The sequence below is a fragment of the Mandrillus leucophaeus genome, unplaced genomic scaffold (assembly GCF_000951045.1).
Source record: "Mandrillus leucophaeus isolate KB7577 unplaced genomic scaffold, Mleu.le_1.0 Scaffold6, whole genome shotgun sequence".
Classification (NCBI taxonomy): Eukaryota; Metazoa; Chordata; class Mammalia; order Primates; family Cercopithecidae; genus Mandrillus; species Mandrillus leucophaeus.
This window is the reverse complement of record NW_012106474.1, coordinates 4,636,231-4,659,632: the sequence shown is the minus strand read 5'-3', so window position 1 is coordinate 4,659,632 and position 23,402 is coordinate 4,636,231. Positions and strand designations below refer to the sequence as shown.

The window sequence follows — 23,402 nt, the reverse complement described above, 5'->3', positions numbered from 1 at the left end:
CTCCCCACCACAGTCCCTGCATCCCTCCCCACCACAGTCCCCGCATCCCTCCCCACCACAGTCCCGGCATCTCTCCCCACCACAGTCCCTGCCTGCCTCCCTGCCCACCACTGTCTCTGCATCTCTGCCTACCACAGCTGCATCTTTCATCAGAAGAGTGTTGGAGAGATCTGGGTTGAGGGAAATGGAAGGTGCTACCTGCTTGTTTTCAGTTAACGAAATAACCTTTCACTTGTGTTTGCTCTCACCATACCTCTATTCTCTTTTTTGAGTCTCCCCGTCTGTCCTTAAACGTTTTCTACCTCTGTGGTCTCTATTCCCTCAATGTAGTCTTCCTTCTTAAACCCTTTAGTTAAGCTTTCACTCGGACATTCTAGGAAATTTTGTCTCAAAGAGCACTGAGAGCAGTAGTGATGAAACACACAGGTCACTTTTCAGTCCTCAAATTCTTCACTCTGCAGGGTTTTTTTTTTCTTTAAACACACTGTACTAATATTTTGGGACCTATCCTCTGGCCGCTTCTGAAGTGTTTCTTTTCCAACTTGAATCTGTCCTTCTGCTTTGTAAACATGAGCCCAACTTCCCAGCGGTTCCATCTGCATCTCTGAGTTTAATTACAACCTCTCCATGCGAGACTGTCCCTGCATCTCTTGCTAAGCCCCTCTTTATGACTCAGTAGCGGTAACTTCCATCCCATCTCCACCACCACCACAGTCATCATAGTCACAAAGCTGTCACTGTGCACCTAATGCTGTGTGAGGCATGAACTTTGTCTTTGATCTTCGCATGAATCATTTGCAAATCTAAAATCCTTATGTATTGATTAGGAGACAGACATCTAGAGGTTAACTTGAAAAGTGACTTTCGATTCTTGACATGAATCTAAAGTCATGTCAAGAATCTCCAAGAATTTTCAGTTACACAAGACATCAATCTCTTCACATTTCAGGTACTTCAAGTGACATCCGTTTTCTTCCCTCTTAGACCAGTTTCTGTAACTGTTCTTCCGTGTAGAAATAAATTAGTAAATAAAAAGTAAGTTTTCAGTTTGATTTCCGTATTTCTGTCCCGATGTAAAATTTGGCATCATCTTGATTCCCTTTCTGCTTGTTCCTTACTGATATTTTCCAAAATGTCTCCCTAAATCATTTTCTCTTCACATGTATCCCAGAAAGGTATGAACTTTTGGATCAGATGACATGGCTTTGAGATTGGCTGCTCAACTTATTGGCATATGAACTTGAAGAAGCTGTGTTTTTCCTCCAAGTTTCAGTTTTCTCATCTGTCACTTAGGGAGGACTATGACAACCTCAGGGCCCCTGGGCCTGTAGGGAGGATTAATGAAACCGAACAGGTGAAATGGCGAGGGTCAGCCCCACATGCTGGACGCCCGTGGTCCCAGCTTCCTTCCCTGCTCTGTGACGTCGGGCAGGGCTGCCGCCAGGAGGAGGGTGCACCTGCCCTGTGCCCTGCTCTTCTCCCTACTGTAAACTTGCTCCCCGTCCCTCTACGGCCCACAGACATCTGTGTCTTTGCATTGTCGCCAGCATTCCGGTCCTGCAGTCACCCTCCCCAGTTCCCCACTGAGGGCTGGTGCCCCTACCTGTCCTCACTGCTCTCCACCTTGGTGCCTTTCTGCCTCCCCACCCAGGCTCATGCTGTTTGTCCCCGAATTGCCTTCCTTCCCCTGCCTACCTGGTCAGATCTGAATCACCTTCCTGGTTGAGTCCCAGCCCTTCACTAAGAGCCTGAAGTCCAGGAGGCTGGAGCTGAAGGGGCTCCTGTGTGCTCCCTCCTGTGAACTGGACTCTCCCTGTGGCATTTCTTCACGGATTCATCACACACAGGCTCTCTGTGCATCACATGTTGCTTGTATTGTCATGTATTTAGGCCTCAACTTTCCAACTATACGAATTCCTGAAAGGTGGGAAGTAAATGGCACACTTCTAACTATTTCTGTACCTTGTGTGCTGTACACAGTAATTATCTGAACAAATGATTTGTATCTGAAAAATAATGTATAACAGGTGTTCTCCTGGCTATTTGGGAGAGTAATCTTCAGGCCAGCTACTTTATGGGGTAGAATAACACAGAGTGTCTCCCCAGGCCCGAATGTATTAGCATATGCAGTGAGCATTGAAGGATACACCATTTGACGTCTTTGTAAACTCCAAAATTCAAGGTGTCAGCACAGCTTGTACTTCCTCCTATAAAATGTGTTTTTGTCCCTACTAGAGAATTTGCTGACATAATTTGTTAAGTAGTCTTTTTTTTACTTTATTGTTGAGAAAAAGATATAGATCCAAACCACATAACACAGATCCAAGCACTGCTGGGCTCGGTGGTCTATGTTTTTGCAATGTGTGAGCCTGTGGCTGCCTGCCTGCCGTCACTGTTGTAGATTTCTTCTTCCTGTCCCTCCACTCCCAGCACCTGTGCTCACTCTAGGCTTTCCTGGGGAGGGTTTTTAAAAAACAAACAAACGAGGCTTTTATTTTAATTTGTTTTGTTTTTTTTAAAAACATGTTCATTACTTCAGAAGTTTTGTGCACACAATGAGAGTAGAAAGCTGTCCCGCTTATTCATTGTTGCTTAGCCACCACCTTAAATCATGGTGGCTTTAACAGTGATTTATTTACAATGTCTCGTGGCTCTGAAGGTCAACTGGGCTAGGCTAAGTGCTTCTCAGTTGGGGCCCCCACTGTAGGTACCATCAGAGAATGGGTGGGAGCCATGTCATCTGAAGGCTCGATTGGGCTGGGGCGCTCCCCCATGTGGCTGGCACATGGGACACTGCTGTTGCCTGGTATCTCAGCAAGAATCCCCAACCAGTTCACCACATTGACTTCCTCAAAGTCTGTACAGTGTGTTACTTTAGGGGTTAACAAAGCATTTACTGTCTTTTCAACTTTGCTGATAATTTCAAAAGATGACTGACACCCAGATGACCAATGTCCACAATGTGGTGTGCCATGGCCTCCAGTGTGTGTGCTGTGGCCTCCAGTGTGTGCAGGGCCTGTTTGTGAATTAAAGGCAATCACAAGGAGAAACGGTCATGGTGACCCATTCTGAACCGTACACAGTGTCCTCTGTAGGGTTGTAGCCAGAGGCAGATGATTTTCCTAGAAATGCCTCAATGTGAGTTTGAAAGCAACTCCTTATGACTATTATCTGAATTTATCAAACTGTCCCTGGCTTTTGTTCGGAATGAACTTTTGACGTTACTGTGGAATTTTCTGCCTGGAAAATTATTGTTATGAAACATGTGACTGTAAACCACATTTCTTGCCTTTCATGTGCCTCACAGTGTCTATGCAAATGAACGGTGTGATTTTAAACTTGAGGAAGGTTCAAAAAGAGTGAGATCTAAGAGGATCTTTAATATGGGGGCATTTTTAGAGAGAGAAAAACCAAATGGGTCTCAGTTTTCTCAGGATGACATATAATTTGGATTTGACTTGGAACTACAGAAGGAATATGGGGTAAAAGACATGAGAAGCATTGCAGAGGTCAGTGCCATGTGGTGCATCCACCTCAGCTCTCAAAGAAAAGGCAACCGGTCCAGGCTGGGAGCCAGTCAGCAGCAGGGTCCCAATCTCTATCCACTGCCGTCCCTTCTGGGGCAGGGAGGGAGTCACAGGGAGGAGGCTGCTCTTGGAGACCTCCAGATCCCTGCCTCTGTGCAGTCTAACTGAAGGGGCCCCCACAGTGGCAGTGAATCTCTTTGCTCTGCAAGGAAGGGGGTGTCATTGGGCCTCCTGGGTCCCTCACCCTCTGCGTGGCCACACAACGCGGTTTTGTTTAACACATTACATTTCTGGTTACTTAATGTTCATTTTTGGTCCCCTGCAAAGTCCAATCTGTTTTTCGTTTTCTTTCTTTTCTTTCCAGGCAGGCATTGCCAGGGCTAATCATCTATAAAAGGGCTTACTTTCTTACCTTCACACTAAGCAAGACCATCCAAGGGCAGTGTTAGAGGGCACCTGAGAACGCAGGAGGGGTATTCCCCGGCAGCCTGTTTCTTTCTCCTATGGGCAGCCCTTCTACAGGAAGCGGAAGCCTCAGGGGAGATGCTGAAAGTGCGGAGAAGGGGATGGAGCTGAGGTAGCAGGGGAGGGGTTGGAAGATCAGAGGGGAGGGTCTTGCTTTGTTCTCCATCCAATAATAAACAGGTTTCAGGTTGGGGTGAACTACTGGGGAGCAGTGCCCTGGGGCTCCTCTCAGATGGAGGAGGGACAGGTCACCCAGGGTGAAGGAAGTTGTGAGCTCTGTTAGAGGAAAACAGCCAGGACTTAGTCAGGAGAGGCTTTGTTTGGAAGGATTGTTGTAAGGCAGGGAAAGGGATGATGGAAGCAAGAGGATCCCATGACCGTACGTCTGCAAGCGCTTCAAATAGAAAAGGCCCTTCTTTTATCCAGTAAGGAGAAGCCACTGGGGCCAGCAGGGTCTTTGGAGGAGACCCTGTACAAGCCCAGGAAAATGGCCAGTGGGGATGAGCAGAACACAGGTCCTGCTGTGTCCAGCTGGCTCCCCAGAGAGATGACAAGAGGTGCACTCCAGCTTCTCAGGCTCGCTCAGGCTTGGGGACGTGGAGCTCAGGGCTCTGCAGGAAGGAGAGACCCGGATAAGGTGTGGTCAAGACAGAGCAGATCTGGGCAGCAGTCAGTGGGGCCTTGTGGGCAGCCTGGGGTGGGGAGGCACAGTGCACTGGGAGGTGGAGAAAGTGTGAGTCCATCAGCCTGGCTGCGAATTGATCATGAACCTCTAGTCTGTAAAACTTTTGTTATTTCCTGAGATGCGGTTCACAACAACCCAGGTGCGAACAACCTTATGATTCTAGGGTTCTTTTCTATTGTTTTAATCACTTGCATCTAAAAATAAATTTCTGAGTGACTTGTCGTCAGCTGTTTTTCTTGATATGTCTAATGACGGGGCAGCGACCCCCATTGTCACCCAGAGATTATGTCTCTGTGCCACATGAAGATTAGGTGCCCCGCTTTTGATTGAGGGGCTCATCTGTTGGTCTCAAAGTATCCGGTAATAATAGCTGATATGCATGGACAACCACCTCTCCTCCAGGCGCTGTTCCTGGGCTTCCGTGGATGGGCCTGGCTATTTCTCGGAACCTTCTGAGGTTAGAGCTGTCATGGTCTTTCTTCTAAAAGAGGAAACCGAGGCTTGCTGGGGCTCAGTGGCCCTTCTGTGGCTGCACAGCTTTCGGGGTGGAGCCAGGACTGACTGACTCCAAACAAAAGTGCTCCCGACCCAGCTCTTCACCTCACACGGCCTCTTCCAAACATTCCCGAATCTTCCCAGTCGGCTTGCAGACACTCCTTGCTCCCAGGAGGTAGTCGGGTAAAGGAGTGTGAAAGTTGGGTTACAAACTCATTGCTGCAAATTCAAAACCCACACAGAGGCTGTCTCCCTCTGCGGAGCTACAATGTCCCCCTCTTTCTCACCACTTTACCATTGGTTGGGCTTTGATTTCAGGGATCCTACGATTACTCAATACCCTACAGGATATACATGGTTAACCATTTGCATTTGGGCAAATAGGCGTTACTTTTCAATAGGAAGTGGCGATCCAGAACTTGCTTTTGGGCAATTCTAGTAGCTCACAGCTTTTTTCTTAATGACCGCTAGAAGCTGCATCTTGTTAACAGATGGTCATCACATTGGGGACCTGGAATCATCAGATTGTGAGGCTCGGAGTGAGGCTGAAGGGAGTGGATCAGAGTACTGCCTGAGGTGAGCATGCCAAGGCCCCTGAAACTTCTTTCAAAAATGTAACCTCTTTGATTCCCCTAGTCTGACAGGAATGGGACTGTTTTACCCATTAATCTTCCAGAATGCTGGCATATGGACTGTGTTTATGCTTAACGACACAGACCTCCTTTCCTGAAAGCATTGACTTTAAGGTTTTAGGAAGCCCCCTTTTCCTCTAAGTGGGTAGTAAGGGATTTCATACTCGCTCCCTGCACTGGAGCTTGGGTGACGGTCTGGGCACTTGCTTCTCACACAGGAGATATCCTCAGGGCATCCGTGTGGAGAGGAATGTGATTCTTTACTTAATCAAATGCACTAAAAGATTTTGGAAAACAAAAAATTAAGCTAAGAAATATTTTGGAGGCAGTAAGTCATTTATGCAATGAAGGCTGATGAGCAGGCATCCACGGCAGCCTAAGATGGAGCAGGAAGGAGTTTGTGAGGGGGGTTAAGAGAAACTGACAAGGTGGAAATTTCAACAAGTCTCAGTTGCAAAGCTCTCATGAGGGCTGCCAATGCCACTGTGATTATGAAGCCAGTATCTTATGACCAGAAAATAACACACAGTGATATTAAAAGGAGCCAGGCTAGGTGCAGTGGCTCACACCTATAATCCCAGCACTTTGGGAGGCCGAGCTGGGTGGATCACCTGAGGTCAGGAGTTCGAGACCAGCCTGGCCAACATGGTGAAACCCCGTCTCTACTGAAAACACAAAAATTAGCCAGGCATTGTGGCATGTGCCTATAATCCCAGCTACTAGGGAGGCTGAGGCAGGAGAATCACTGGAACTTGGGAGGCGGAGGTTGCAGTGAGCCGAGATCACACCATTGCACTCCAGCCGGAGATCAGCTCCAAAGTCCACTTAGCAGCAAGACATAGATATTATAGAGATCAGCGTTACAAAGAAAAACAAAAATGCAAGGCCGTAACTAAAGCTATCCTTTAAATGGTTAAAGATGTAATTTCTGCAAATAAAACAGAAAACATAAAAGCAAACTTCCAAAGAAATAAAAGGAACTGAAAAAAAAAAAAAAAAAAAACAACCCACAGAAGCTTAATAAACAAATCACCGGGGGAAAACAAAAAAAAAAATCAAACCTCCTGGTCTCCTCCTTAGCCACCCTCATTCAAAAGCAGAAGGAAGTCAGTCTAGAGTTTCAGCTCCACTGATGCTTATCTAAAAAAGCATAAAATGTGGTGTGCCCGTGATTCAAATGAACTTAGAGAACATACATGTATTGAACACCTACCATTATAGTTTGTGAAACTCTGATATCAATAAGATGTTTTAAAATAAACACATTATTTCAGATCTTGTGGGAATTCTGTGGCATTTCACTAAGACCTGCTGGTGGCAAAGTGAATTAGAATGGCGAGTAAGAAACAATAATGGAAGTCTCACCAGTACTCACAGTCCTAGATGAGCTACAGGCTCGCTATCTGTAAAATGGGTATGATGTCTACCTTAAAGGGTTTTGTGAGGTTAAAAGCGATAAGCAGCTGTAAACCAGTGATTTTAATGCCCAGCAGGTAACTAGAACTTAATTTACAGCATATGCACACACACACACACACAAACACACACATACACATATGTGTGCATATATACATGCATACACATCCATATGTACACACAGAGTTATACACATACTGCACACACATGCATGTATACACACATGTATGTATACATGCAGGCACCAATATACACCCATGCACACACATGCATACACACACATACACCTGTATACACACATGCACACACCTATATACACACATACCTATATGCATACATGATGTAAACACATGTATATATGCAGGCATATGCACACTGCACAAATGCACACATGCATATATACATACACACACACACTCCCACATATGAACACATACACACATACTCTTATTTAGTTCTTGCTCCTTGTTTTGCAGGGCCAGTACTCTTTATGAAAGTAAGCACAAATTTAAAACTGCCTGACAACTTAATTTTAACGCATTGTTAAGCTAGTTATTAAATGTTTTTAAATTATAAGTTAACACAGTTTTTATTACCAGTAATATTTTGATAACTATTACTAACGTTTTCCCTATATTGAATTTTCTTGGGCAGAGTCTGTCGTTGGCCAAAGGGATGAACAATGGCAGTCGATCTGTTGCTTGGTTCCCCCAACCCCTGCTCCTCTTGAGGAGCGCCCCCCCGACAGCTCTCACTGGCCCTCTCTCTTTGCTACCACCACAGAGCCAGCCCCAGTACTGGTCTCCCTGAGAGTGTGTGCTGCGGCTACCCACCTCTTCTGGGGCCATTTGCCTGTGATTAGAGTTCTCCCAATGCCCTCAAAGTCCAAAAACATAAAAGGTAGAGGCACGGTGGAAGGCCGGAGGGAGATGAGTGTGGTTGTGTTTGGAGAACTGAACACAGCCTTAAATCCTATAGTGGGGGCAGCCCCTCCCTCTTTCCACTGGTTCTGCTTTTTAGCAGAATATATAATTAGGTATTCTCTTCATTTCTAAATGAATTAATAAATTAACGATTACTTTCTGAGATACGCTCTTGCATATTATACATAATAAAAATTGTACTAGGAAGCCACATTACTTTATTGCAGTAAAAATTGAAGTAACCTTTTTAAATGCTATGTTAGAAATATTATTCTGGAATTAAGTTTTTCTTAAAGTAACACTTATAAAAATGTGTGATAACAGGATCTTTGAAGTGTTAAAATTGAAATTCAGAGGCTAAGTTATTACTTACCATGTGCATATATTTAATCTTCATGAGATGTTAGTACATCTGCATTTCATTTAAATGAGCAGTGTGGTGGCTTGTTGTCCCAGCTACTCTAGAGGCTGAGGTGGTAGGATAGCTAGAGACCAGGAGTTTGAGGCTGCAGTGTGCTATTATCGTGCCTGTGAATGGTCACTGCACTATAGCCTGGGCAACATAGCAAGACCCCATCTCTAAAAAATGGTAATTTATTTATATGATTTCAAGCCTAAAATATAAAATACATATTGAAGTATAGCTTATCATTATTTGCCTCTAAGTAAGGCGAGAAAAAGCCGTTAAAAATATCTTTTAATACAAGTTTGTTTCTAAGTCTAACATATGTCCACAATGAGAAGAGAATCAATCAGATATGAGGCCTGCACGATTTTGTTTCATGCAATTACTAGGGGAATGGAGGCACTTCAACTCAGAGGCTGGTGCGGGGACCAGCACACTGTCTAACGATTCCTCCTGTGTTTGCCTTGATGGCACCCTTTGCCACATTCCCTGGGTCAGGTGATGCCAGCCCTGGGGGGCCTGTGAGCTGCTGCAGTCAGGTGGTGGGTGCATGTAGCCATCTTCTCGTCTTCCCTCTGCTGTTGCCCCGAACAGGGATTGGCCCCTAGGGGCTGCTCAGACCTGTCTTTGGATGAATGAATGAAGAGTCCTCTAGGTCGGTATTATGCTTTGGCTGTGTCCCCATCCAAATCTCATCTTGAATTGCAGTTCCCATAATCCCCACGTGTCATGGGAGGGACCAGGTGGAGATAATTGAATCACGGGGTGGTATCCTGTTCTCGTGATAGTGAGTGAGTTCTCATGAGATCTGATGGTTTCACAGGGGGCTTCCCCCTTTGCTATTCTCATTCTTCTCCTTCCTGCCATCATGTGAAGAAGGATGTGTTTGCTTCCCCTTCTGACGTGACTGTCAGTTTCCTGAGGCCTCCTCAGCCATGCTGAACTGTGAGTCAATTAAACCTCTTTCCTTTATAAATTACTCAGTCTCAAGTATGTCTTTATTAGCAGTGTCAGAACAGACTAATACAGTCGACTTATTGATTATATGGTTTATATAATCATATATATGTGATTATATAGATTATATAGTCAGATTATATGATTTATATCATCATATAATAAACTACCCTTTTTTTAAAGAGATGAGGTCTTGCTGTGTTGCCCAGGCTGGAGTACCCTGGGCATTCACAGACATGATAATTGCACACTGCAGCTTGGAACTCCTGGCCTCAAAAATTTCCCAAAGTGTTTCCAAAGAACAGGAACTGAAAAGGTTCTGTGAGTGAGAAGGTTTGGGAAATACTGAGTTATTCCAGCAGGGCTCTGAAGGACCATTGATAAACAAGCTCTAATAGGAATAAACCAGGGAAGGATGTAGTTAGCATCTTATTTATGTCTTAATATACCAGCCGCAGAGAAATCATTTCCCACCCCTGTCTGTCTCCCTCCCTTCCTTCTATCCAGAGCATCTCTTGGAACTCACTTTTAGATGCTGGATGCTTGAATTCCCCAAGAAGCAACAGTTCCTAAATTGAAGTATGCATTAGAATAATACAGAGATTGTGTTAATGCAAGGATTTGAATCTTTGAAGCAGACATCCATAGGATCTATAGATCTTACCTAATGTCAAACTTTACTAATGATTCAATAACAAAAACACTAGGCAGAGAGATGCATCCCATGTTGGCTGAGCTGTTCTCGAACTCCTGGCCTCAAGTGATCCACCACCTCAGCCTCCCAAGGTTCTGGGATTACAGGTGTGAGCCACTGCGCCCAGCTATTCTGTGCTTTTATATAGGGGCTCCCAGGCTTCTTTCCCCTAGTAAGTACTATTTGCATGTTTACAAGGAGATCTGGTCCTCGCCCAATCCAATCATGGGCAGAGTTCAGTGCTTTGTGACTGTAGGACTGAGATCCTCATATTCACTCTTGGCTGTCAACAGAGGGCCTTTTTAGCTTCTCGGGGCAACCACATGGCTCAGCTTGTGGTCCCCTCTTCTGTCTACAACTCCAGCAACAATACATTGAATCTCTCACCTTCGAATCTTTTCTTCTCCCATCTCCGGGGAGAAGGACTCTTCACCTCTAGGGACTTGTGATTGCAGTGGGTCCAACTAGATAACCCAGCATAATCTCTGCCTACCTCCAGGCCCTTAGATCTTTAACTTCATTGCATATGCAAAGTCCCTTTTGCTGTGTAAGGCAACACATGTACAGGTTCTGGTGCCTGTGTCAGGGCCTGGGCATGGGGCCATGATTCTGCCGACAAGTGCTGTCCCCTGTGTCAGGAGCCTCCGCACTCTGTATCTATTATTGGGTGGGAAAGCCTTAGTGACCAGGGTGGAGAGTATCCAGAGGTGAGCAGAGCTGGCTGGCTTTCCGGCTGGCTGCATGTCTGTGGCCACACAGTACTCATTCACCAGCCTCTTGGTGAGCTTACTAGCAAATAAAATTCTTAAGATTTTTGCTGCTGCTGCATTTTCATTTTATATCTGTGTAGTTCCTTATTTATTTTTGTATTTTTATTTTTTATTTTTGATAAGGAGTCTAGCTCTGTCACCCAGGTTGGAGTGCAGTGGCACGATCTCAGCTCTCTGCAACTCCGTCTCCCGGGTTCAAGTGATTCTCTTGCTTCAGCCTCCCAAGTAGCTGGGATTACAGGCGTGCGCCACCACAGCTAGCTATTTTTTTATATTTTTGGTAGAGACAGGGTTTCACCATGTTGGCCATGCTGGTCTCAAACTCCTGACCTCAAGTGATCCGCCTGCCTTGGCCTCCCAAAGTGCTGGGATTACAGGTGTGAGCCAACGCACCCAGCCTGCTTGTGTAAATCTAAGTGGAGAAGCTTCTATTTTCCCTACTGAATTTTACCACATTATATTTACCCATTGCTTGATTCTGTCCAGAATATTTGTATGTTGATTCTGTCATCCAATATATTAATTATCTTTTTAGGCTTCTTGACGTTTTCAGACCTAATGAACTTGCCTCCTCTCTTTTTGCCTCTCTCATCAATAGAAGCAATGGGCAGGACACAGCTGAAGGCCGAGATCAGTGCAATGTCAGTAGGGCCTTGTGCCAGCCTGCCAGCAAAGTGGTATCACAGAGCCGATTGTCCAGACACCTAGCAAGCCACCTAATTGTACTTGCACCTGGATCATGGTTCCTCTTCTTGATTGCTTATAAGTTTCAGATTTTATCCTAAGTGTTCAATGTCTGTAACACCTCCCTGATCTGCAGTTTAGTGACTGTGACCACCACGGCTTGGAAATCAGTGTGAGAAGACTGAGTATCACCAAACCCATGTGGACCCCCAAGGGCTCACCACTTCCATTCCAGACGCTCCTGCACTGGCTTAGAATGCCCTCAGCACCCTGCTGGGAACCAACACCCAGCACGTTGGAGGCATTCGTCTTCTTTCTCTCTGCAAATGGGTTTTGAGCTTCCTTGCTCCAGCTCTGTGCTCCTGGACTTCACAGGCACCATTCACTGGAGTCAGGCAACTTCACTGCAACATTCTCAGAGTATCTTTGAAATGATTTTTTTTTTTAAAAAGAGTAGAGAGGTGCAAAACAGGAATCAAGAAATTCTGCCTTCTCTTGTTTTCAGAACATGTGATAAAGCTCAGCCAACGAGGCAGGCCTTCCTGATGGAGGAGATACTCAGGGGATGTGACATGATGAATCTCTCATTTGGTGTCATGCTGTTGTGCACCTGCCCTACAGGATACTCCAGGGGCCCGAAAGGATTCACAAGTCCTGTGAGAGGCTAACATTCAGATGGGGGGTGCCAATAAGTTACTGGGACAGCAATAATCGACACTTGACTTGAGGCAGCTGAATATTGGAAAAGAAGCCTCTCAACTGCAAAAACAAATTGAGTCAAATGACATTTCTAAAGTGTGTCATTAGATGACTTTTCCTTAGAGCCCCTGGAACTCCTCCTGCAAAGAACAGTATGTCCTACAGAAGCTCTAGAAGTATTTCTCTGCCCACTTGTTTGGGAAATATCTAAATTCCAAGGACAAGAAAATTACACTGTAAGAATCAGTTGAGCTGAATGTATTTTACATGTGATTTAATGACATCACAGTGAGATCTGGTGAGAATGGTCGTCATAGGGACCACGTGTGAGATAGGAAGTGCTGAACCTCAAGAAGACAGCATGAGATGGGCCGCAGGGGCTGCTTTGCAAGGGTGGGTTCACTGGTTCACCAGGACTTAGCACATTTCCCTGCATCTCTTATCTGCCACTGTAGATAACAGGGTATCTTGTTCTCAGTTCATTAAAGAAGGAACATAAATATCTACTAAAAAATTTTCTTACTGTCTTCACCATCAAAATTTCCTTAATAGGAAATCTGCAGCCTGTTTCTCCAAGCTGCTGGTGACTGCTGCCCGAGATTTGAGATGATGGAGCAAGTTGTGAACAGGATTCTTTACACGTTGAGGTGACACCCATGCCGATCTGTCACCAACACAATTTCCTTAAAACAATTCACACAATTTTTCCTGTGAAAACGGTGGATTGGGGCAGGCACAGGCCTAATCATTTCCAATGATGTGGCTGGCATACAAGTCAACTTGACAACCATCTTTTTCATTGAGAATCCTGATTCTTAACCACAGTAACATTAAATTTGTCGTTATCTAGAATTGTACATTGCTTATACCTAACAGGTGCATAACACCATCCTAAGAGATATGGAATTTATAAATTTTGGTTCATTGACTTATTCTGACATGAGAATAAATGAAAGGAAATTAAAGTAGTGTCTTATGAACAGGACAGAGTGGGCCAGCTTCTCATATCTCTGCTGGGAACTTCCTGCCCTGTGGTCTGTGTATCTGGCTCCCTCCGGGCCTCCTTCTCTCAGGGACCCCTCCCTCCGGGCCCCCCTGCCTCCGGGACTCCTCCCTCTGGGACCACCCTTCCTCTGACTCCCTCCCTCTGGGACCTCTCCCTCTAGGACTCCCCTTCCCTCTGGACCCCCTCCCTTTAGGACCCCTCCTTCTGGGACCTCTATCCCTCTGGATCCCCTCTCTCTGGGCCCCCTCCCGACTCCTTCTGCTGACAGGGATCCATCACACAGGCTTCCCAATGCTGGCTTTCTATTCTAGCATGGTACTGTTTTGTAATTATTTGTTTACCTGGCAGGCTTTTGAAGCTCAAGTATGTGTTTGATTCATCTCTGTACTTCAATGCCTCTCCTCAGTAGACAGTTCATAAACATTTGTTGAACTGAGTTAAACTTAAATTCAGAAAATACTGTGTGTCACGGTGCAGTTAAACAAATATTTACTTTAAATGGGGGCCCCGTTGGGCATTGAGTGCATGGCGTGCTGGGCCGTCCCTCTCTTTTTGGCCCCTGCTGCCCTTCCCATCATCATCAACTCAGCCTCCACATGATGGGGAGGTTACTCCCTCCTGTCCCATCCCAGCCCCACTCAACTGGGAACCTGTGCTACTGACCCCACCTTGGCCTGGCATCCGTCCAACCCTCCAGCGGCCGCTCCCCATAACCCCTGCTTCCTTGTTCTCCAGAGCTGCGCCCCTGCTGCAGGTCTCCCCTTCGCTGTCCCCAAGCCCCTGCCTTCCACCCACACTGCCCACTCCTTCCCACCGTCCTCGCCTCAGTCCTTAAGGAGTCCTCAAAAGCTCTTCTTGCCCCAGAACCTCCCATAACCCCTCAGTGCTCAGGAGCAGATCCTTGCTTTGACTGTTTATGGCACTGTCTGTTCCAACACATTTGCATGGAAGAGTATGCACTATTTTTAAATTAACTTTATTGAGGCTAATTTATATGCAATAAATGTCACCGATTGAAGGGTACAATTCAACAGGTCTTGACAAGGGCACACAGCCATGTGCCACCCCCACAATCAGGACAGAGGACATTTCTGCCCCCACAAAAGCCCCTTGTGCCGCCCAGCCCCAGCCAATCCCTTCTTCCCGTCCCGATGACAATCCCTGATTTCATTCCTGCCACTGTTATTTTGCCTTTTCTAGAAATTTTAGGGATGGAATGATGCAGTGCGTGGTCTCTTCTGTCTGGATTTGTTACCAAGCGAAGGTTTTGAGTCACCCCCATTGGAGCATGCATTAGTCGCCCGTTCCTTTTCATGGTTGAGTAGTATATTCTATTGTATGGATACACTTCAACTTGGTTATCTGCTCACCAGTTGACAGACATTTGGGTCTTTTTCAGTTTGGAACGGTTAAGAATAAACCTGTTGAGAATGTTCCAGTGTTAATCCTTCCGTGTCTCTTGGGTAGACATGTAGGAGTTGGTTGCAGGTTCCTATGGTGGATGCATGTTCAGCTGTGCAAGAAAGGACTCCGCTGTCTCCTTGGAGTGGCTGTGTGATCTTGCGGTCCCACTAACAAAATGTGAGAGCCCCGGATGCACCATGTCCTCTCCCAGCTTCCTGCCCCCTGTTTAATCGCAGCCCTTCCAGTAGGTGTGAAATGGGATCTCTCTGTCTCTCTCTCTCTCTCTCTCTCTCTGTGTGTGTGTGTGTGTGTGTGTGTGTGTATGTGTTTCAGACGGAGTCTCTCTCTGTCACCCAGGCTGGACTGCAGTGGTGTGATCTCAGCTCACTGCAACCTCTGCCTCCTGGGTTCAAGTGACTCTCTCCTGCCTCAGCCTCCTGAGTAGCTGGGATTACAGGTGCATGCCATCATGCCTGGCTAATTTTTGTATTTTTAGTAAAGACGGGGTTTCACCATGTTGGCCAGACTGGTCTCGAACTCCTGGACTTAAGTGGTCCATCTACCTCGGCCTCCCAAATTGCTGGGATTACAGGCCTGAGCCACTGCGCCCAGCCTTCATTGTGGTTTTAATTTGCATTTTCCTTATGATTAATGGCATTGAGCATCTTTTTTGTGTGTGTATTTTTTGTGTGTGTCCATGTATTTTCTTTGGTGAATTGCCTGTTCACATTTCCCCCTGTTTCTTATTGACTTGTTTATGTTTTAGATAGGGAGTTGTAAAAATTATTTGTATATTCTGGATATAACCTATTATCAGATATAAGCTTTAAAATACTGTTTTGTATTCAATATATATATTTTTCATTTTCTTGAATGCCTTTCAAAGAGCAGAAGGTTTACATTTTGTACAATCAAGTACAATTTATCAATGTTTTTACAGTTTATTCTTTTTGCAATTTATATAAGAAATTTCTTTTTCCAGGGTCACAAAGATTTTCTCCCGTTTTTCCTTCTAGATATTTTATGCTTTAGCACTCACATTTAGATTTATAACTCATTTGAGTTACCTTTTGCAAATGGTGTGAGGTAAGCAGTAAGGATCAACTTTTTGTTCATGTCATTCCAGGACCAGTTATTGAAGACTGTTCTTTTCCCATGGAGTTACCTTGGCACCTAAGTTAAAAATCAGTCTGCCATCTATATGTGGGTCTATGTCTGGACTCTGTTCTGTTCCACCGATTTATGTATCTGTCCTTTCAGAAATCCAACACTGTCACACTTAGTGTAGCTTCCTTGTCAGCTTTGAGATTGCGTAGTGTGAGTCCTCCAATTTTTTTATCTTTTTCAAAATTGTTTTCGCTATTTTAATTTCCTTGAATTTCTATATACATTTTGGATTTGGCTTGTCAATTTCTTAAAAAAAAACCCTACCATAATTTTGATTTAGTTTATGTTGTATCTACAGATCCATTTGGGGAGAAATGATATCTTGAAATTGAATCATGGATAAATTTGAACATGAAATCATTTCATTTGAATATGAAATGAGTCATTGAAAATTGAACATGATAAATTTCTCCATTAATTTAGGTCTTATTCAATTTCTCCCAACAATGTTTTGTAGTTTTTAGCATATAAATCTCACATAAATTTTGTTAGATCTATCCATAACTATTTTACATTTTACGATACAATTATATAATTGTTGATACTATTATGTACATTATATATGATATATGTGTATATATATAGTTTTAACATCCAAATGCTAATTCCAATTGGTGTATTTTATTTTGCATATTGTATATTTCACCTCCCAAGCCCTCCACCCCTGCCATGCTCTGCAGCTTAGAAAGAGCGTGTATCATTTCTCACTGTATTTGTTTTCCTCCTGCCGGGAGCCATAATCTCGTGATGCCTAGTGCCAAGGTCTGAAAATTGTTGTTACATTTTGCAGGTTTTTCTGGTTGTTTAGTGCAGCAGGGTGCCTTTGGTCTCTGTTAATCCACTGTGGCTGGAAGCTGAAGTTTAGCAGTGGTGTTCTGATTGCTGTGCTTCTTTGGATTGATATGATTCCCTCTTCACGTGCTTTTGCAACACAGGGGTCTATATTATGCTTCTTCTGCATACTCTAAAGCATTCAGCTGTATACCTGCTGGGATTACAAAAGTGCAGAGGTGACTCCATGCCTTCCTCCAGCTTTTTAGGTTCAAAGCAGTGACTGAGGGGCAGTGAAGAATTGATCTCTGAGTTGTGACTCCAGGCATCAGGGAAGGAATGGGGTGGAGTAAACAGCGAAATGAGAATCAAAATTATGGAAGAAATAGGTTTGGAAAATAATTTAGGGTGAACTTTGTGTTACGTGGGCTTCCTCTCCAAAAGGTCAGTATCCATGTGGACTCGTAAGTGAGGACTGATATGGCACAGTGTGGGGGGCGAGGAGGGGAGTTCTACCTTCTCTGCCTGTGCACCTTGGGCTGCGCTTCCCTAGCTGCTCCCGCTTGGTGTGGCCAGGCCCACGTGGTGGGAGAGCAGGGAAAAGAGGAGGAAGATGGGCGATGGGCCGGGAAGCACATCCAACATTAATATCAGAGCATTTCAGGCCATGGATGTTACTGGAGGGCGTCCGGGGGTGTTAATAAACAGGACGAGGGACAATGCTGGAAAGGAGGAGTGCACCTGAGAATAGTGAAGAGTTTTTCTTTCTTTTTAAATTTGCTTCAAATGGTGGATTTCAAAGCCCTTCATCCTCAGGCCCTCCACAACTGCTCCAGCTCTTGCTGGTCTCCTGCTAAACTTCTTCAGCCTGGACCCATGCACGGCCACTGCTGGCATTGCTGGCACGTGGCATACTCCATATGGACCCACGCATGGCCACTGCTGGCATTGCTGGCACATGGCATACTCCATATGGACCCACGCACGGCCACTGCTGGCATTGCTGGCACGTGGCATACTCCATATGGACCCACGCACGGCCACTGCTAGCATTGCTGGCACGTGGCATACTCCATATGGACCCACGCACCGCCACTGTTGGCGTTCCCAGCACATCGTATACTCCATTGTTTCCTAACAATCCAGTTGATTCGGCCAGGCTAGTTGCTCAGCTGTTTCACAAACATAAAGGGCTCATGACTCAGGACTGCTCTTCGGTCTGAGATGAGCTGGTCACCTGAAGGAGATGGCCCTTCTCTGTCAATCACTGGCCCACAGCCTCGCCATTCTCCAAGGACCCTGATTGGAGCCTCCTCCTCCAGGAAACCTTTCCTAACTGTGCCAGCCTCCACTTTTCCTCTGGCACTTGGATTTCTGATGATTAGGATGCCTCTGCCACAGCAGACTCATGCTTGTGACCTGGAATGTCTACTGGAAAGGTCTGCGGCTGTGGAGAAGCAGGTGCATTCCTCTCCAGCGCCTTCCCAGGCTGGAGCAGCTTGTTCAGTGTGCCTTGAGAATGGCACTCATAGTCAAACTTTAAATTCTACTGGAGATTCTCACATGCCCATGGGGGGGCACATCACTGACGTATATTGTGAACGATTGAAAGCCAAGGACTATGAATTCTACATTTTCTATGCACATTCACACTTCTATTTGTTGAATGTTTTTAAATTTTGCATAAAGATTTTTGTGTAGATCAAACTTGTGGATTTCTGAGAGCACCTTATTTAAACTATAGATAAAGGGTTGGCAAATTATAGCCTCTAGCCAACCGAGCCCGGCGAGGCCTGTTCAGTTATGTAATCGTAGATGCTTTCAAGCTCCAAAGGCAGATTTGAGGAGCTTGAGACTGAGACCATATGGCCTGCAAAGCCTAAAATATGTACTCTCTGGTCCTTTACAGAAAGAGGTTGTTGATGCCTATTCTCAATAAATATTTGTATGTAAAATAGTGTGCTGTGCACTCTGTTCACATGAGATGGAATGCTGGTCACTTAAGTGTCTGGCTCTCCAGGGATACCTGTGTTAACTGTAGTGCCTTCTGCCTTCTTTCCTTCCTAGAGTCACTTCCACTTTCCTGCTACCACTGCCTGTGAGCTGAAGGGGCTGAACCATACCCTCTGTTTGCTACATCCAGCCTGCATTTTTTTGCCCACAATGAGCGGGGTAAGATTTTAATTTTTGGCAAGGAGTATAATTTGGGTTCTTTGTGGCTGCTTGAACATTGCACTGCCACTAACTCTGTCTTTGTTTCCTTTCCAGGAATCAATGAATTTCAGCGATGTTTTCGACTCCAGTGAAGATTATTTTGTGTCAGTCAATACTTCCTATTACACAGTTGATTCTGAAATGTTACTGTGCACCTTGCACGAGGTCAGGCAGTTCTCCAGACTGTTTGTACCAATTGCCTACTCCTTGATCTGTGTCTTTGGCCTCCTGGGGAATATTCTGGTGGTGATCACTTTTGCTTTTTATAAGAAGGCCAGGTCTATGACAGACGTCTATCTCTTGAACATGGCCATTGCAGACATCCTCTTTGTTCTTACTCTCCCATTCTGGGCAGTGAGTCACGCCACCGGTGCGTGGGTTTTCAGCAATGCCATGTGCAAGTTGATGAAAGGCATCTATGCCATCAACTTTAACTGCGGGATGCTGCTCCTGACTTGCATTAGCATGGACCGGTACATCGCCATCGTACAGGCAACGAAGTCATTCCGGCTCCGATACAGAACTCTGCTGCGCAGCAAAGTCATCTGCCTTATTGTGTGGGGAGTGTCAGTCATCATCTCCAGCTCAACTTTTATCTTCAACCAGAAATACAACACCCAAGGCAGCGATGTCTGTGAGCCCAAGTACCAGACCGTCTCGGAGCCCATCAAGTGGAAGCTGCTGATGTTGGGGATTGAGCTACTCTTCGGTTTCTTTATCCCTTTGATGTTCATGATATTTTGTTACATGTTCATTGTCAAAACCTTGGTGCAAGCTCAGAATTCTAAAAGGCACAAAGCCATCCGTGTAATCATAGCCGTGGTGCTTGTGTTTCTGGCTTGTCAGATTCCTCATAACATGGTCCTGCTTGTGACGGCTGCAAATTTGGGTAACATGAACCGATCCTGCCACAGCGAAAAGCTACTTGGCTATACGAAAACTGTCACAGAAGTCCTAGCTTTCCTGCACTGCTGCCTGAACCCTGTGCTCTATGCTTTTATTGGGCAGAAGTTCAGAAACTACTTTCTGAAGATCATGAAGGACCTGTGGTGTGTGAGAAGGAAGTACAAGTCCTCGGGCTTCTCCTGTGCCGGGAGGTACTCAGAAAACATTTCCCGGCAGACCAGTGAGACCGCAGATAACGACAATGCGTCGTCCTTCACTATGTGATGGGAAGCTGAGTCTCCCTAAGGCATGTGTGAAATATACTCATAGATGTTATGGAAAAAAAAGTCTATGACCAAATATGCATGGAAAATGTGGGAATTAAGCAAAATCAAGCAAGCGTCTCTCCTGCGAAACTTAACATGCTCATGGGCTGTGTGATCTCTTCAGGGTGGGGTGGTCTCTGATAGGCAGCAGCTTCCAGCACACTTTACAAGGAATATTTTGTAGCTCTGGGGTATATATCTGCCCGGGCGTTTCACAAAACGGCCTTTGGGAAATGTTGAATTAAAGTGAATTGTTGACAAATGTAAACATTTTCAGAAATACTCAAGAAGCGGTCACAGACCACAGTGTCTTTTGGTTACAACACAAAATGATGGCATGGTTTGAAAAACTAAAACAGAAAGAAACAAACGGAAGCCCGCACATCGCTCGTTTTAGGCAAATGTTTAAACGTTTTATCTCTCAGAATGTTTATTGTTGCTGGTTATAAGCGGCAGGATTGGTCGGCTGGTGTTTTCTCATTTCCCTTTGATACGGGCAACAATCTGACCCTGTAAAATGGAGGCGGAAAGACAAGCTCAAATGTTCACAACCTGGAAGCGCTTCAGGAAGATGGGGACAATGGCAGAACAAGTGTTGGTGACAATCGTCACCAACTGGATAAAGCAGCTCAGGTTGTAGAGGGCCATTAGGGAAGTGTCAGTTTGCTTTTATTTCCCTGGGAGCTGTTCTCTGTCATGAGTGACTCTTTTCTCAATGTCTGTTAGGCTGAGAGTGCTACGAAGACAGGAGCTAGAATCATCTTGCTCACGGCTGTCCTCTGAGTGCTTAGAGGGGTTCCAGCAAACAAAATGGACTCAACAGAGATTTGATCAATGAATTGTAATGAAGTTGGGATTTATTGTACAGTTTAAAATGTTAGATGTTTTTAATTTTTTAAATAAATAGAATACTTTTTTTTTTTTTAAAGAAAGCAACTGTACTGAGACAATGTAGAAAGAAGTTTTGTTCCATTTCTTTAATGTGGTTGAAGAGTAATGTGTGGCTGAAGACTTTTGTTATAAGGAGCTGCAGATTAGCCAGGGGACAGCTGGAATTATGCTGGCTTCTGATAATGATTTTAAAGGGGTCTGAAGTTTGTGATAGAATCAGATTTTAACAACTCTCTTCAATGACATAGAAAATTCATGGAACTCATGTTTTTAAAGGGCTATGTAAATATATGAACATTAGAAAAATATCAACTTGTGTTACAAAAATACAAACACGTGTTAGCAAGGTACTGTCATGGGCTAGGCACGGTGGCTCATGCCTGTAATCCCGGCATTTTGGGAAGCTAAGAGGGGCAGATCACTTGAGGTCAGGAGTTCAAGACCAGCCTGGCCAACATGATGAAATCCCCTCTCTACTACAAATACAAAAACTTGCCAGGTGTGGTGGTGGGTGCCTATAATCCCAGCTACTTGGGAGGCTGAGGCAGGAGTATTGCTTGAACCCAGGAGGCAGAGGTTGCAGTGAGCTGAGATCGTGCCATTGTCCTCCAGCCTGGGTGACAGAGCGAGGTTCCGTCTCAAAAAAAAGGAAAATAAATACTGTCATGAATTACAAAAATACCGACATGTTTAAACCTGACAATGATGTTATTTGAAACTTTATATTGTTCTCATAAGCTTTAACTATATCTCTCTTTAAAATGCAAAATAATGTCTTAAGATTCAAAGTCTGTATTTTTAAAGCATGGTTTTGGCTTTGCAAAATAAAAAATGCGTTCTGTACATGAAGTAGGAATCTTCTTTCAGCTTCAAGGTTCAGAGTGAGGGGCCCAGTGTCCGGAGACAGTGGTATTCAGGCTTTCTCATGTCCTTCACATCTGTTAGTGTTTGACTCTAGAAAGCAAAGCAGCGGAGTTGTTACCCAGACACTTCTTTCGGTGTGGTCAATGCACTGATGTGATCTAAGAAGATGATTCATGCTTGAAAACTGGCACAGAAACATCTTGCTTATTTGCCAAAACTGGGAAATGACCTTCTCTGCATAATTTAAATGTTCAGATAAATGAAACTGACTTCTTTAAGAATAACTTTTTAAACATTTTAGCTATGATGTATAAAAATGTTTCTAAAATATACCACATACTGTATTTCTTCTTAAATATAGTACATTAGGTAACATCATTTTTCTTGCTGTCTTGGGCATCAGAACAGGTGCCATGGTAACTTGACACTCTTAGGAGACATTAAGATAGAAGGGGCTGTTCTTCAGTGGTTCCCATTGATTCTCCCCATATCGTTTCGCTTTCAGGCTCTGACCGTCTCTTCCTGAACCTTAACTGTCTGCCGTTAGTCCTCCTCTCCACTCATTGCAAACATTATTCTATATGTTTGGTGGAGAATTTAGCTCTCTGCGCTTGTCAGAATTGTCTGTTAATAGTGGCAGTGTGTTAGAACCTCCCAGTATTCAATTATTTCTAGATACGTGAGATCTTACTATATGTAAATCTCAACATTTAGGTTCTTAAGTATTACCTTGCAAATTGTACGTGATTTGCTTCTAAGGACAGACAGACTGGATTTTAAATGAGGCCAGGAAAACACAGTATTTTCAAATCCTTTTAAGACTTGTGGTAATGTGTGCAAATGACAGGCATTCTGGAGATATCTGTACAGAGGATGTGGTCTCCATGAATGTAGTATATATGCTGAAGTATGCTAGAACGTTGGTTTGCTGGGGCTGCCTGACAAAATGCCACAGACTCAGTGGCTTGAACAGCACATTTATGTCTCACATTTTTAGAGGCTGGTTAAGGTGTTGGCAGGGTTGGTTTCTCCTGAGGCCTCAAATGGCTTTTCCTCTGTGAGCTGAAACTTCTTATAAGGACACTAGTCAGATTGGATTATAGCCCACCCAAAAGGCCCTTTTCAACTTAATCACTGGTCTAAAATGCTTGTCTGTAAATATCATCACTTTCTGAGATACCGAGGGTTAGGACTTTGACATATGAATTTTAACGGGACACCATTTGGCCCCTAACATCTATTTCCCTGAAGGTAGGGCATATTTTCCTATTAAAGTTAACCTAGACACGTGAGAATTTCTTTCTACATAGTTTCCTCCTTTCCAATAAGTTATGTTCCAAACATTCATTCCCATTTCGGCTTTTCAGGTGCAGATCTCACAGAGAGACAGCAGAGAAGGGCTGTGGTCCCTGGTGAGACAACACTTGCCTTTCTAACCTGCACAGCCTTGAGCTCCAGCACCCACCCATGCACAGCCTTGAGCTCCAGCACCCACCCGTGCACAGCCTTGAGCTCCAGCAC

The 23,402-nt window shown here is 44.7% G+C and overlaps 1 protein-coding gene across 3 annotated transcripts in view; it reads left to right on the top strand.

Moving 5' to 3' along the window:
* CCR6 (chemokine (C-C motif) receptor 6) overlaps positions 1 to 21,665 on the top strand; it is a 27,893-nt gene extending 6,228 nt beyond the window's left edge. The window contains exons 1-4 of one of the 3 annotated variants that reach the window (XM_011999625.1): positions 5,294 to 5,355; positions 5,644 to 5,748; positions 18,769 to 18,873; positions 18,970 to 21,665. In XM_011999625.1, coding sequence (XP_011855015.1) covers positions 18,865 to 18,873; positions 18,970 to 20,085 — 1,125 coding nt within the window. In that variant the 5' untranslated portion in view covers positions 5,294 to 5,355; positions 5,644 to 5,748; positions 18,769 to 18,864 and the 3' untranslated portion in view covers positions 20,086 to 21,665. Of the gene's footprint in view, positions 1 to 5,277; positions 5,749 to 18,768; positions 18,874 to 18,969 lie in introns of those variants that run through there. The other 2 variants (XM_011999624.1, XM_011999627.1) reach the window with 2 other exon arrangements.
* Positions 21,666 to 23,402: the final 1,737 nt, after the last annotated feature.